This window comes from Lissotriton vulgaris, chromosome 9, assembly GCF_964263255.1.
Source record: "Lissotriton vulgaris chromosome 9, aLisVul1.2, whole genome shotgun sequence".
NCBI lineage: Eukaryota > Metazoa > Chordata > Amphibia > Caudata > Salamandridae > Lissotriton > Lissotriton vulgaris.
The window spans coordinates 238,507,891-238,524,042 of record NC_141697.1 but is presented as its reverse complement, the minus strand read 5'-3'; the positions used below and the strand labels follow the sequence as shown (position 1 = coordinate 238,524,042).

The following is a 16,152-nucleotide window of genomic DNA, read 5'->3' as shown; positions in this document are numbered from 1 at the left end:
ACAGAGCATGTGTTTTGGATTGTTTTAACATGCCTCTTTCCACAGGATATGTTAAGAACACAGAAGTTCGAAACAAAGAAAAGTAGTGAAAAATACACTGACCAGATCAATTTCTTACACTTCTTTCTCTTTCTCTCTCCTGTCTGTTCAACCTTCCCCCTTTTCGAGCTTTTCTTGTTATTTTTGCATTTCTTTCCGTATATCTGCTGTTTGAATACTGCCACATCCTTCCCATTTCATTCTATACCGCATCCCACAATTGAGGGTTGGGTGTAGAAATTAAGGGAGTTACTAAGGGTACAGAAGCCCACCAAGGCCTATGGATAGAAGAGTTTACCTAAATCCTGCAATGGGAGAGAGGAAGCCGTGCAACTACATTTCTCTCATATTCTAAGCATTGCCTTCCCAACCACTTGAAATCTACCACGGTGTGAATAAAAATCACCAATGTAGTTTTGATAATTCTTAGTTCACAGGACTATTGAAAGGGAGTTAAGTCCATCTTAAAAGGTATGTATTATGTTCCAGGAGCTGACAATGCATTTATTTTCTCTGGTGTTTTACAAGACTGTAGAAAGAGTGGTTTTACAAATCTAAAAACATTTATATTTTGCACAAAATGCACTGCACAGGTGATAATTGATTCATGAATTTATTTTAAAGTATGCATTGCTACTATATCCATTTTAACAATGTCAAATCTTAATATCGAGATAGAACATGATTGCACAGTTTTAAGGTTGTTTAATTGAAGAGACGCATGTTGAATGCCTACATGGTACAACATGCATTAATAGATGAAGGCTTTCATTTTCTGAATCACTTGTCACGTTCCCTTCCTAGACATTGCATGAGTTATTTTCCCTGCTTTTGTCCCATGTCTTTACCATGGCATTTTCCTTCATGTCCCTGTCCTTGGCCCTCTTCAAGGCTCTTTCCTTCTTTTCCATGTTCTTGACCCTTTCCCTTGTCATCTACCTGGCCCTTTCCTAGTTTGTCTCCATGGCCTTGCCACTGGTCTTGTCCCAGGCCACCTCCAAGATGCTTTTCATCATCTTTATGCCCACCATATCCGTGGTCTTTCCCATGGTCCTTTACCTGGCTTTCTCCCTGGTTTTTTCCTTGGTCTTTCCCCTGGTCTTTACCATGACCAGATCCCTGGTCTTTTCCATGACCATGTCCCTGGTGTTTCCCCTGGTCTTTTTCATGACCATGTCCCTGGTCTTTCCCCTGGTCTTTTCCATGACCATATCCCTGGTCTTTCCCCTGGTCTTTTCCATGTCCATATCCCTCTTCTTTTCCCTGGTTGTATCCTTCACCTTTTCCCTGACCATGTCCCTGTGCTACTCCATGGCATGTTCCTTGAACACCTTGCTGCCCATGTTCCTGGCCATGACCTTGGCCTGCTCCATAGTCTTTTTCTTTGCCAGGACTGCTTCCTTGTCCTTGTTGCCGACCATGACCCTTGTCCTGTGCTTTGTCCTGTGCTTGGTCTTGCTTTTGTCCATATTGGTCTTTTTGAACTCCACACGTTCCTTCACTTTCTTTTCCCTAGTGAGAAAAGAAAGAAAAAAAGATGGAGAGAAATGATCAGTTTATGGTTCACTAAAACAAATCAAATCTGTTTAGTGTATAGTACAGTTATTTAACAAAAAGAAGCATCCACAATAGACTTGCAGAATACACACAATCAACACATTTATCAGGTGATCAGTAAAGCAATGACATGCACTCTACTGAACCTACGAAGAAGGAGCACATTTGTCTCATTTGAACTACCCCAGTTTCTGTGCACTTTGGGGCTCCCTTTCTTGTAGCTAAAAGGCAATTTCTGATGCCTATTGTTATTCTCCGGCACCTTCATATGGCATCTTGGGATGGCACAGTAATGCAATTGCCTCTTCTTGTCTTAATGTAGTACTGGCCCTGGATTTGGTAAGGGCTACAGCATAAAGGAAATGCCATTTCATACATATACATGTAACGTATGAACACTTAAATGACATCAAAGTTTTTGTTTTTTATGTTTTTAAATTTCATATTCCCATAAACATGTTACACCGTTTTTAGAAGAGCCAACTTTCCAAGTTTTGTAACACCAAAAATGTTGCCATTGATAACACAATAGATGTCATTGTCAATGAGCACCTTCAGACCCACTTACAAGTGTCCAGGACTGGGGTTGCACCAATTGGGAGGGTGTGACTCATGGCAGGTGCTGGGTTCCAGGTGCTTGGAGCCTTCTGTCCCAGAGAGCCATTGAAGTCACTCTGGTGGCCCTGGGTCCAAGAACCTGGTCCACTCCTTCACTCAGGTAGCAGGGCAGCAGGCAGCGGGAGTGTAAACCCTTCTTGCAGACCTGCACAGCTGTCCAACTTATGAGTCTCCCACAGGTCCAGATGTGCACTGAAGAGCTGGTTTTTAAGAGTCCATAATTTATACCTGGCACCGACTTTGAAGTAGAAAACGCTTATAGAGGTTTCTTCAGGCATCCCCCTCCTCCCTGTCCTGGCCCCAGCTTGTCCGACTTGACAAAAGACAAGTGTCAAACCCTTTGTGAGAGTGCTCAGACAGAGCCTTTGTGATGTGCAAATATTGTGGACGACAGTTCTTCCCCCTCATCAGTTCAGAGTGGCTCAACCTGTCAACACTTATCTTCCCTTTGTCTCACTATCTGGGAACAATACACAAAGGCCAGGTGCCAGCTTCACCCAGTCATATGACCCAGGAAAAGGCTGCAGGCTCCAAATGGTTAGGACAAGAAAATGACAACTTTCTAAAACTGGCATATACTGAACTGAGACAAAAAATCAGATTTTACCATTAAATGGGATTTAATTACAATTCTTTGAACACCAAACTCAACCTGTCTAACTACTCCACATTGAAAAGTGTTGCTAATTAAAAGTAATGAAGTAACCAAATGTTAAGCTATGGGAGAGGCGATGACCCTGCAGGAAGGGCCAAGTCCAAAATCCAAACTCTGTTGTCTGCTATTCCACTGGATATAACTACACTCTATGTCACTCCACTATACACTATTCCACTGCACGCAACTACTCTTTGCGCTTTTCCAATGTATGCCACTCCACTCTACCCAACTCCACTCAATGCCATTCTACTATATTCCACTTGACCCCACTGCACTGTACACCACTACACTGAATGCTACTCCACTCTATGCTATTCTAGTCTACTCCACTCCACTCTACACCACTCCACTCTCAACTGTTACACTCTATACCACTCCTCTCCATAGCATGACAAAGTATACCTCTCCACTGTACGCTTCTGCATTATATGCCACTCTACTGTACGCCAATCCACTCAACACTATTTGGCACGCTAGTGTACAGTACTACACTCTACGCCACTCCACTCTATGCTATTCTACAGTATACCACCCCACTATATGCAACTACTCTGTATGCCAGTCCAGTCAACACTATTTTAAGGTAGAGGTGAGGCTTCTTATCCGTACGATAGGGGTAGGACCAGTAAATCAGCTATACTTCAAGCAGGAATAATGGCTTTGTAATTCTCTTTTACTTTCCAGCACTTTGGCATTTTGCAGTAGAACAACTTTAAGGTCCTGACGAAAGCTGGGACACCACCTAGGGTCTTTTATGGCTGAAACATATAGACCTGTTTTCATCACATACATGCAGTAACATATTTATACTGCAGGTGCACTGCTTTTAATCCTGGCACCATGAACACGTTAATAATGTCTTCCCCATCGCGCTTGGTAGCTAGTTTTATCATCACTATCCGCACTTTCACAAAAAGAATTTTTTTTTTGTTGCACTGCGCTATTCACCCTACCAAGTTTCTCATCTGCTGGATTTATTACATCTATTACAGAGTAGAAAAAAATATCCCTGATCTCCTCCCTCTCAGAGAGGGGGTTTTAGCCCTTGGTGGGGCGAGGTGTTCCCACCAAGTGGAGAACCCCGGATGACGAAGCATGCCACCATTGGTGGGTGATGGGATTTTGTCCTAAAGGAGGGATTCCTCCGTAAGCATCTAGAAACAATCTTTTGTGTCTCTTCTTAGTTCTCCCTTCTAGACCCGAGGATTTCTTGTATTTCTATGAGTATTGGTAACACTGCCTGATGGTGGATGAACAATAATGACGGAAAGGGACTGGCAACACTAGCTGATGGAATATGGCAAAAATAGATGTTTGAGCACTGACAGCATTGACTGATGACCAATGTTATCTGATGATGGCTACACAGCACTGGCTATTGAGGGACAAGAATTATTAGGTATGGTGGAAAAGCCATACAGGTTGAGGTTGGCTGAGCAAAACTGGATGATAAATTAACAGCACTATTGACTAACGGAGTAATGAGAACATTGTTTCATCGGGGATGAGCAATAAAGGCTGCTGGACATGGAGGATTGGCAACTAGAGGTTGCACAGTATGGACTGATGTGGCTTTTTGCTAGAAATATGCTTTTTGGCAAATCAACGACATAATGCTGGCAGGAAATCACTCTCTCATTAGGCAAAGGACAGGGACCTTATTTTTCACTCTCTAGTACACTGGGAAGCTAGCTGCGAAGGCTGGGATGTAGGAAAATATGTGAATGATACTAAGTGGGCTCTTTGTTAAAATAACAATTTCTGTTTGTTCATCACAGAAGTACTTCTTTGCAAGCACATTTTTTCTGGGCAGGCTCATCCTTAGTTCTTAGCAAGAGCAGTTCTATTGTAGGTAAGAAGGGTCACTATGAATTTAATTTATCTTATTATATCTTCTACTCCACGTATATACAGTTAAAGACACAGATGGGGGAAACAGTGAATGAGGACAACTCCTTTACCTAATGTTAGTAGTCAACATGTTTCTGCCCTCCAATGCTGTGCAAGTTTGTCACTGGGATTTTGTCAGGGTCTAATGGACTCTCCCATCTGGGTATATACAGCCTATTGATCCCTTTATTAAGTGTTGTGGGTGGTAGTGAAAATGAAACTGTCAGACAGAATAATCAGATTCTCAGGATACAGTGCTAAACTACATATTTATTAAGCTAAAGAGGCTTGAGGGAGAAACCACCAATCGCCCCACGATATTCAATAAATGGGGTCTTTTCTAGACTCTCAGTAGTCAACCTATTTGTCCACCCAACAGTTTAACCATGTTCATTCATGGTCACACTGAGGTAGTTCTGTGGGTGCTCTATAAAACCATTGCTCCCCAATATTGTATATATGGTACGTTGAGATCAAATAAAAGATTTGTACTGGGAGGATGGTGGAGTTGACGGATTGTTCAGCAGAGGACTGAGAAATGTGGGTATTAGAGAATCATTATTGCCCATTAGAAAAATGTTGTCGCTGATAATTCTTTGGGCCATGACCATCCCATATCAAATGTAACTACTTTTGTATGAACAGGTTTTTCCTGAAATTAATGACAGTGGTCATGCAATCGTTTTTAACATTATTGTATATAACCAGAACTTATATTTAGTACAGCAATACACTCTACTATCATCATCAAGAGGATATTTAACAGCTCACCCGGTGTGATGGCCCTATCTTACCATTTAATGGCACTTGTGACATTGTAAGTGGTGTCTCCATAGACTGAGTGCTTTGAAAATGTACCCAGAATCCTGGGTTGTAGAGCTCTATTGTTTTTCAACCTCCCCGCACCCAGTAGAGACAAATAATAATTGCTGCATCACATCTTAGTCCTGTTTCTCCTGTTCTAGTGGTAGTAATAGTCTAGGTCTGAGGGGTGTAACATATTATACTTGGTGGGTTGTTTGTGGACTTTATGTCCATGATGATCAGGCTTTACTTAAAGTGTTAGAAAAATTTTGTTACCTGAAATATAAATTGTAAGCTGGGGCATCTCCTCTGTTGGGGCATTTAAGGTAGAACACACCAGAAAATAAATAAGGAAGGAGGTAGTTGATGGATTGTTGTACTGTATTCCCACTGCTGAGCTTCAGAGACAGAAAACAGTGCTCTCCTTCACCACTCCCCCTCATGCACACTGGGATGACGTCCATTTAACCCTAAATTCACAAGTGGATTTGCATGTTTGAAGACATGGGTAAGGTCAAAGCAGGTTTGAAATACTCAAGAACTCTCTGGAACACTGCAGTAAGCCATGGCAACAGCTCAGGAGAGCCCATGGGTCCCTGTTGAATTCTTCTGGGACAGTAAAGACACCTCACCAAACTCCAGTTCAGAAGACAGAAAAGCAGAGTGCAGCCCTGTTGCTTTCTAGGCTAAAGGCTATCTCTGCAGCACTTTGCAAATTGATTGGGTGTGTCTGTGATTCTAGGGAAATCTATCATCCCATCTGTGGGCAACCTATATCATCCTTCTAAGCATCAGAGTGAGCATCTCAAAGATGCAGGTGACAACTAGTAAAGGCAAATGTGGCGGCAATTTTTGATATTTATATTGATCTGTTTCATCAAATGGCTATATGGAGGGCATCCCTTGCTTCTTGAGGGGCATCCACGGCATGTAGTAGTCCCTGGCATGAGATTGTAATCCACAGGCAGGAAAGGCAGGGTCTGTTGATTTGAAGCAGTGTTAAATGTAAGTATTTGATGAGGAAAATAAGCTGATATGTCGATTTCTCAGACCCAACTAATGAATGGACATACCATGAAGAGCTGATGTTTATTGTTAATGGGGATATTGTAAGATACTATCAAACTTTGCATTGGGTGGAGGAAGTGATGGATGGAGTGATATATATGAGAAATTGTAATTGGGGGTAAGAACAGTGCATGTTCAGCAAATAGTGGATATTTGGTGAAAAATGAGCTTATTGACTAAAATTTACAAGTTGATAAATGATTATGAAATGCATTATTTTAAGAAAATAGTAAACTAATGAATGAGATTGTATTTATTTACAAAACAAACAAAAACCTAGTATTTGAAGGGAACATGTCTGTATTGTAAGATAATGGCATGCTGTTATTTACCAAAAACCGAACAGCTAATAGTTGACAGCAACATTGGTCTATTTCTAAAACCTGACAAACTGTTATTAAGGGATGAAATGAGTACATTTGGTAATTTATATAATAAAATTACTGCTTATATTCAAGAGATTAATGACACTGAGTTGAGTGACCAAACTGAGCAACACAACTTAATTTGACTTTGCATAACATTGTGGTTAGTTCTGTTGGAGTTATCAAGAGGACTGAATTCTTGTACGTCAACTGCCTTATACGCTGGTTTCCCAGGCCAAGCCTCACCAGTTCCTAATGGATGCACACGGTAGACATATTGTGACAGGGACACAAAGAGTCAACATAATTAACAGATTCCTAATTGTAAAAGAGAGGGAACTCCACTTATGTTTAGGTTAATTTGCAGCATTGCTAAACTGAATATGTGAATGTTGTATTTCTTTTATGGACTTTTGCTCGATATGACCAAACATAATTGGTAATTGGCAAATTTAATAAAAATGAGTTGAAATATATATTAAGACACAGCAAACAAAATATTTAGAAAGACTTGATGGATTTGGTTCTGATAGCTTTGACAGTATTGCACATTGAATGCATTTTACTTAATTATCTTGATCTGCAACCACTGTGGCAAACACTTTGCAAACATTTGACAGAATATTTTTCTGAAGACTCGATTGACTCCACTACTAACAGATGCTAAGAGATTGATTGACTTGTCTAGTGATACAAATGGAAAGAATGATTTGATAATTCTTCCATGACTGTTTCCCAGGGAAATGAATTTGGCATGGCATATTATGTAATGAATTAACCATTTAACAGTGAAGAGAGCAATAACTGAGATTACCATTACCACATGTATATGAGGCGTGACCTTGTAAGAATAGTGTGACCCATTGGATCTAGCTGCACTCTGACCCAATGAAAAAACAAAAGCCTAGTAGATGAAAGATTCCTAGATGCTCCTCCCAAATCTGTGGCAATATTCATTAAATTAAATGAATAAGATTTCAGGGGGGAATTATACAATTTTCTGTGGTCACTGATCAATGGAGAAAAGGTTGAGTCTTTCTTCTGGTTGTTGTGATCTTCAAGTGTCCCATTTATGGTGGCCACCCACGTTCAGATAATTACAGATACTGCATTTTGTTATATGAGTGGTGGTACTACAGTGCTACTAATCATGTGCTACAAAATGCTATTCACTTACCTACGCTTCCAAACACACACACACAAATGAGTAAGGCAATTACCATTCATAAAATTCACTTCTAAACTGACTAAAACACAAAAGGCCACAAAACAGGGTTCAATGTATTCCAGTCCAGTCTTGGAGTCCGGTATCACAAATGGCCAATCACTGGTACTGCAACACACTCCAATTAAAAGTAATGGAGAGTGTGACTTAAAATATTGACCGTGGGAAATTATGTCAAAATAATTACATTACTTCGACTTTTCAATTAAATAAATAATGTAGCGCCTTAAATATACAAAATAGATAACTGAATATTGTTTTACAATTTACTGTATTTAAAAAACATTCAATGTTATTTTTTAGGGTTGTGTTAAAATTTGAAAATAATTTACATAAAACATATTGTTTGAATACATTTCTTTAAATATGAATGAAAAATAACAATTTTACTAAAGAAAGTTATTTTATTTTGTTAAATTATAGACTTACATTATTTAATAAACATTTCTTTTGATTAGTTAATGTGCTGTAACATTGTTTTTTATTTAGTTCTAAATAATTGTTCCAATTATTTTACATTTGTATTTTGCATTACATTTTTTTTATACATTTTGCCATCCATTGCTTAGGGAGATCTCTGCCCTAGTGGCAGAGAGCTCCGCCTAGTATGGAAAAGTACTAGTGGGAACTCTCCGCTCGTAAATTCAGTATTAGATGTCTACACTCCCTGATTTCTGGCGATGCAGACACTCAAGTGAAATTCTGCAGTCGGAAGTTGTGTTAAAATCTACTCTCCTTTTGGATCATTTTACACAATGTAGTATGAAGGTACATGCACCCTTTGAATCTGTTGGAGTTTTCATTTTATAAAGTTAACTTCTGCCACCAAAGTTGCACCATCTTAGAAAGTAAACGGTACAATGTCTTACCTGCTTCTGCTTTTGTGCTGCAAATTAAAAAGACAATGTTGGATTAATATTTGAATTGATGTTGTATTTTAACAAAAAAGCCAGTTGTGCAACATGTTTACATAATGCATGTTTTCTTCTGCTTTTCAATTGTTTTTATTGAAGAAAGGATTTTTTATCAAAGAATATATATACATTGTGAGTAGGGATTCAACAACACATGGACTATAAAATATATAAATTATGCTGAATAGCTTTCTTTTTACACCAGGCATAAAGAAATGACTTTGTGAATGTTGACCTCACTTACATGTCCTTACACCATGACACTGCCCAAAGGACACACACACACACCTCCACCCCTAGTTATCAACAACTGCAGAAGCATTTTGAGAAGTGCCAGAACATCCTAATTTTCTGTATTCCACTATTCAATGAATAAATATACATTTCTGGTGAAATAGTTTTTGTAATCAGGTCATTACAAAACTCTTTTCCCCTATTAGAACATTTTTGCTACTTTTTGTTTCTTTCTGAAATGCGTAGAAATAAATCCAGACATCCAGACATTAGGAACACAGTGGGAGTTGGTAGGAAAGGGTTAGTAAGTTGTAGGCGTAAAAAAGTGGATAATAAAAATGGAACATTCCCCCACCACATAATGAAACCTCCAGAGTTTGTCTCTTAGAATAGAGATTGTATCTGTATTCTTTGTTTAACTGAACACTCAGACAAAAAATATGAGCAGCTGGGGTCTTGGTTTAAAGTATTTCAATAAGTAAACTAAAACTGTGCGAAATGTTCAAGAAAATGTACATCTTTTTTTAGCACAAATTAAATTGTAGAATATTACTGATGGAGGGCGTGAGTCTGGGAAAAACATTTGTTTTGACCAAGGACATCAAACATAAAGCCTGATTCATGTCAGATTTGTGAGCTGCTACCCACCGACTGTCTCAGCGAGCCTATTTATGTTCATTTGATTTTATGCAAATGTTTCCTATATATTTTTCCTGCAATTCTGATAGTGATATTAAACACTGCTGGTTTACACCTTTACACGATTGGGCAACCTTTGGAAATGTAAAAAGACGACTACAAGAGACTCGAGCAGAGTGATGGTTGTACTTTGTAAACACCATTAAATAAATACATCAGTGAGACGCAGCTGCATTAGGCAAGGATGTGAAATGGCAACCTATAAATATTTGATTTCACTGTAAATGCCAGAAGAATATGACATTATAGCCAATTAACCAATTTTTGAGATGCTGACTTGCTACTATTTGCTTTATGAAGTTTGGGTTTACTTTTTCAGCGACGATCATCTTATTTCACCCTTCACTATGGATGTTAAAGACATTGTGAAATTTTCCTCAATCAAGCTGAACTGTCAACGTCATGTACATGGTAAAGCACTCTTCATTCTATCAAACTTATAAGCAATTTTTTTCATAAAAGCAAATGTATATTTTACGTAAATTGCTAGTTTGTGCACTTTTTGAAAAAGTAAAACGCCTATATATGTTTTTATTGGAGCACCAGCTGGGTGAAAGGAGGCGTCTTAACTTACATGTCCTTTCTGTGATGTATTTGTTACTTGTGACATATATGGTTCATGTGGTAGAATGCCTTTGTGTATGGGAAGCTGATGAAGATGGAACTGGTTTGGGGCCATATTCCCCAGTCTGCTTGATGCTGAGAGTGTTGTGACATCACAAAGGAGCTGCCCTCCGTGTACTGTCTCTGGACCCTTCAAGTAGTGTGCTACCATCAGGCATTATACAGGGATGAGCAGTGTATTAATGAGGTGCCTGCAAATACTGTATCTTAGCCCTATTGAGTCCCCGGGAGGATACCCCATGAACATTTTGAGGAATGGGGCTCCGTGCTGACGCTTTGTCATTGAATCAGAAACGCTTGCAGATGGAGAATTAATAATTCATGGTGCACCAGAACTAACCCTACTGGTGAGAAAGAGCCTCACCAGTGGGGCCAATCAATCAATCAATCCATTTATAGAGCACGCTACTCACTCGTAGGGGTCTCAAGGCGCTGAGAGAGGGGGGGTGCCGCTACTGCTCGAAGCGCCAGGTCTTGAGGTGTTTCCTGAAGTGAGGTGGTCCTGGGTCAGTCGTAGGTAGGCAGGGAGGGAGTTCCATGTCTTGGCCGCCAGGTAGGAGAATGATCTTCCTCCGGTGGTGGTTCTGCCGATCCGTGGGACGGTGGCGAGGGCGAGGCTGGCGGAGCAGAGTTTGTGTGTTGGAGTGTAGAACGTGAGGCGGTGGTTGAGGTATTCGAGGCCTGTGTCGTCGAGCGCTTTGTGTGTGTGGGTGAGGAGCCTGAACGTGATCCTTTTGCTGACGGGGAGCCAGAGCAGGTCTCTCAGGTGGGCTGATATGTGGCTGTGGCGAGGGATGTCGAGGATGAGTCGTGCTGATGCGTTCTGTATACGTTAGAGTCTTTTCTGAAGTTTGACTGTGGTTCCTGCGTATAGGGTGTTCCCGTAGTCTAGTCGGCTGGTGACGAGGGTCTGGGTGACCGTCTTTCTGGTTCTGGTAGGGATCCACCGCAGGATCTTACAGAGCATGCACAGGGTGCTGAAACATGAGGATGAGAGGGCTTTGACTTGCTTGGTCATCGTGAGAGAGGAGAGGTTGCGTGCGTGGTCAGTGGGTGTCGGTGCGGTGCACAGTGCTGTGGGCCACCAAGAGTCGTCCCAGATGGATGGGGATGGTCCGAGGATGAGGACCTCCGTCTTGTCTGAGTTCAGTTTCAGACGGCTGAGTTTCATCCATTCTGCAACGTTTTTCATTCCTTCCTGGAGGTTGAGTTTGGCGGTGGATGGGTCTTTGGTGAGGGAGAGTATCAGCTAGGTGTTGTCGGCGTATGAGATGATGTTGAAGTTGTGTTTGCGTGCTATGGTGGCGAGGGGGCTCATGTAGATATTGAGGCCACTCCACTCTCCTGTCAAATGTGTACCATTTCAGAAACTTTGGCACTGACATTTGTGGTATCAAAATGGGTAAAATTGATTGTATTGAACACCCATTGGCCTTTTGCACAGTCTGGCTCGAAGATCAATGGCCGAGTCTTTGATTGTGCTGCCATTTTGTATAATCTGTCGATAAACCTGCAACGACTTAATGGTAAAATTAAAGTCCAGGCAACTCGCTTCACATAAACAGCAGAAAATAAGACTATTTCACCCAAGCGCTCATATGATGAAGTCTCCGTCATGCTGATACTGCCTGAACACATTTACACCTAACCCTTCTCTACTATCCTGTTTCTATGATAGTATTGCAGAATAATCAAATATAGTTAAATTAATGCTGGATTATCATAATATAATGCTTATTAAATCAGTCTGAGATTATTTTGAACACTTTGTTATATTATAAATATATCTATTTTGAATTGGATTATTATGGTGTGTCACTTATTTGTGCTGATAGAAGTTATTTAAATTGCAAATTAACTTTTAATAACTTCAGCGAACATAAGGTTTAGGTTGTCATGACAAGCAGATATTAGGAGCAACAAGCACTTACAATGGTCCATGGCTTGGGAGGTTGTGGTCTGGTGGCTCCAAAGAAAAAACAAAGGTCTGTGAAGAAAAAAAAAGTCTATCAGAGAAAAGAAAATAATGAACAGGAAACGTAATCTTTGAACCGTGGCGATCTATTAATCAGTAATAACATAATCCTAGATGCAGCACAGGGGCTATGTGCTTATTTGTAGCCCTAATAACTGGCAGAAGCTGTGAACACACACTCACACAGAAGCAAAGAAGTAGACATCTGATAAGATTTAAATAATGTCAACCTAGTTGCATTTGATTATTTTGACAGCAGAAACCACAATAGTGGAATGTCTCTGTGCTGTTTAATGCTTGGGTACCATGTATTATTGATACTTTTATAAATGTACTGAGGAAACTCAGTTTAGTGTCTAAATTATAGACTTAGAAATCAGAAAACCTGAATTTATAATCATGCTAATTATCTTAATCGGATTGTGTGAACCTCGGAAGTCACTGTATCTCACATCTTGTCTTCCTTTATCCCTATACAAGCCCCTAAGTACTTTCACATTTACTAGAATCCATACGACTGATGTGCGTCGGTGAGGTTACTAGGGTCCCACTCAGAAACCACATACCCACTACATGGGGCCAAAGGTAAGAAGATAATGTCATTCATGCTACAAAGGACAGGAGTTAGCTAGTGAGATGGTGAACAAGGAAAGACAATTTCGGAAATTGTGGGGACCAGTACTTTTGGCAAAGGGCTGCAGTGGTGGAACATGTCAGAGGAGATGAAGCCCTTAGATTGATAGAAGACGAGATGCAACAACATTGGACCGAGCACTCCAGACTCAAGTGACGAGGTGACAATATTAGATTAAAGGCATTACAATATTTGTATAATTAATTGCTGTGGCAGCAATCCTACTGCACCTGTTTTCAAATTTATGTTACTACAAAACTGTCAATAAAAATATTTGAACCTAAAAAGGGCCTGAAAGGATTAATCTCACAGCAGTGTTGTGCCAGCAGGTACATTCGCCCTTTTCCTTCTGTCACCACAAATTTCTTTTCATGAAGCACATGGCGTTGTCTACTTACTCCAGCGACGTACATTTTCTTTTAGTATATACACAGAGTTCTAGATTAAACAATCAACTTCAAAAATTCAGATTGCACAGATAAATATATCGATAACATGTCAACGAGTACTACTGACGCTTACACTATGCATGTATCTATATATGTGCAAATAAATCAAGACATTGAAACATGCACCACCATCAGAGAGTTTCTACGGCCATACACCACATTCCCCGAGCTCATCTCTTACCTGAATGGACGGTCAGTCAAGAATCTGAAAGCGTTGCCGAGAGTTTGGTATTTATATACACTGCAGGCTGCGGCTGTGCGCCCCTTGGGCAAGACCCCGCCCTATCAAGGCAGTCTGAATCATTTAATGCAGGCAGGTGGTGGCACAACACATCAGGATGAGCCAGAAATAAATGGTTAGATTAGTGCAACAAGGCAAATTGTGATTATTTTTAATTACAATAATTATGTTCATGTTTCTGGATCTGGGCCTGGACCATGCACACAGAGCAGTTCCTAGTGGAGGAGCTCACTGCCGCCCATGCAATAAACCAGAACCAGTCATCGCCATCTGCAGACTTTCTAGGTTGTGAATCGTCAGTGTTCTCGACAGTATTATTAAGTCAGAAATATAATGCCACTCCTTGTTGGTATTTATTTTAAAAGATCTGAGCAATTGTTAAAAGAGCAGAATGAACCATCTAATCACCAACCTCATTCCAACTTTCTGTATTTAGTCATCTACAAAATTCCCATTCATTGACTCAAAATATTGACAGTGTATGAATCCAACACCCATTAGAGACAATAACATATATATATGATTATATGGACTGGTAGCAGTGATTGCAGGGATTTTTTTCATCGAGGGATTATCTCAGTGACATGAAATAGATGGGAGTAAAGGTTGAATTGTCTATGATGTCACTCAGAACCCCGGGTGAAAAAACACCCCTTCAATTTACCATTTACCCTTCTATAATGTTAGATTATGTATGGCCACCAAAATAATCAGCTCTGGATTTCAACTGCCACTTAGGGAGCAGAGGATTAGTAGTGGAGCGGTATATAATATAACTTGGCCCTTACCTGTCCCAGATAAAAAAACGAAAAATCATGGTCTCGAGCCACCCACCTACACCACTCTCTGTTCCCTTCCTTCCCTCTTCTCCAGAAGGGGTGGTCCCTGCTTTCTAGCACTGCTCTGATATGTTCTTGAAGAGCCCAGCCAGAGCAGCCTGGATTTCCTTTATCAGTTCAGTTCAGTAATAACTTTATTCGGTCAGTTTGACCTTAAAAGTACATCTAAACTTGCAAACAATTCACTTGCTTTAAAATCGATAAGGATGAAAAGAGATAGAACAAGATTGGATGCATACAATAAAAACAGATAAATAAAACATACAGATGTATGGCCTGGCACAAATATGAAGTATGGTGCGATCTAATCAGGCAGCTCAACAAGTGAGGGAATCAGATCATATGAGGCAATAAATTGATCAATGATGGAAACAGTACTGGCAATTCAAAGTGCATGTGCAAGCTATATAAGCGGGTGACCGGTCCGAATATGAAAGGTCAAAACTTGATCCTAGCCACTAGATATAGAGTCTCGGGAGCAACAAACCAATATAACAGTAAATTCAAAATGTAAGTAAAGTGCATCAATACAAATGATCTCAATTGAACAGTTAAGGTGGAAGACCCTTTAAAATTCCTCATTTCATTTTTGCAAAACTATTGACCTTCTATGTTAAGTTGATTTTAAAAATGCTCTGCGAGTGCACCACAAGGAGAATAGAAAACCTGCCACTGAGTATACTATCGGGAGACTAGATTCGTGTTTCAATATCCTAAAAGCCTCGCAACAGCGCCTGGTTCCTAGATTTCTGCCGATCTGGACCAGCCACAGATTTCTCGCTTTGTGGTAACCAGGGCAGCTAAAACACATTAAGGTTTGATTCTAAGGGGCAGGTACATGCCGGGCACCCCAGAATTTGCAAACCCGCCAACTTGTTTGTAAACGAGCTGAGTGGCAGGACCCTATGTCTGAACTGAAAATGTCCTTTATAATGTAGCAACAGTGGTTAAAAAGTTCTGTTACCCAATGCTTTTAACCAAATCACATTATATGACACATAATTCTTGTCTTTCTCTTGTTCTTTATTTTGTCCTTCTTTTTTACCTAGCCAGCCAACACGTGTTTTGTCTTTTAAGGTGTTCCCCACGACTTCATCAGGGCTCAGTTCCTGGAAAATTATTTCATTTGTCAAGTTAAGTCAAGGAAAGCTTTATTCGATTGTTAGTGTACCAATCATAAAAGCACACATACATCAGAATAATTCATATAAAATTTCATCAAAAATATACACAAAATGTTTAAGATGTCTTAAAACCATACGAATACAAATGTTGTGTTTTTAAAAACCTGCTATTTACTGCAGAAAAATTGCCATGGG

The 16,152-nt window shown here is 40.0% G+C and overlaps 1 protein-coding gene across 1 annotated transcript; it reads right to left on the bottom strand.

Moving 5' to 3' along the window:
* Positions 1–636: 636 nt before the first annotated feature.
* LOC147689898 (uncharacterized) lies at positions 637–13,955 on the bottom strand. The gene is made up of 4 exons (XM_086937391.1): positions 13,935–13,955; positions 12,627–12,682; positions 9,094–9,110; positions 637–1,551 (listed from the first exon to the last, which is right to left on the bottom strand). The coding sequence occupies exons 2-4, from the start codon at positions 12,634–12,636 to the stop codon at positions 856–858; spliced, it is 723 nt and encodes a 240-aa protein (XP_086793517.1). The 5' UTR covers positions 12,637–12,682; positions 13,935–13,955; the 3' UTR covers positions 637–855.
* Positions 13,956–16,152: the final 2,197 nt, after the last annotated feature.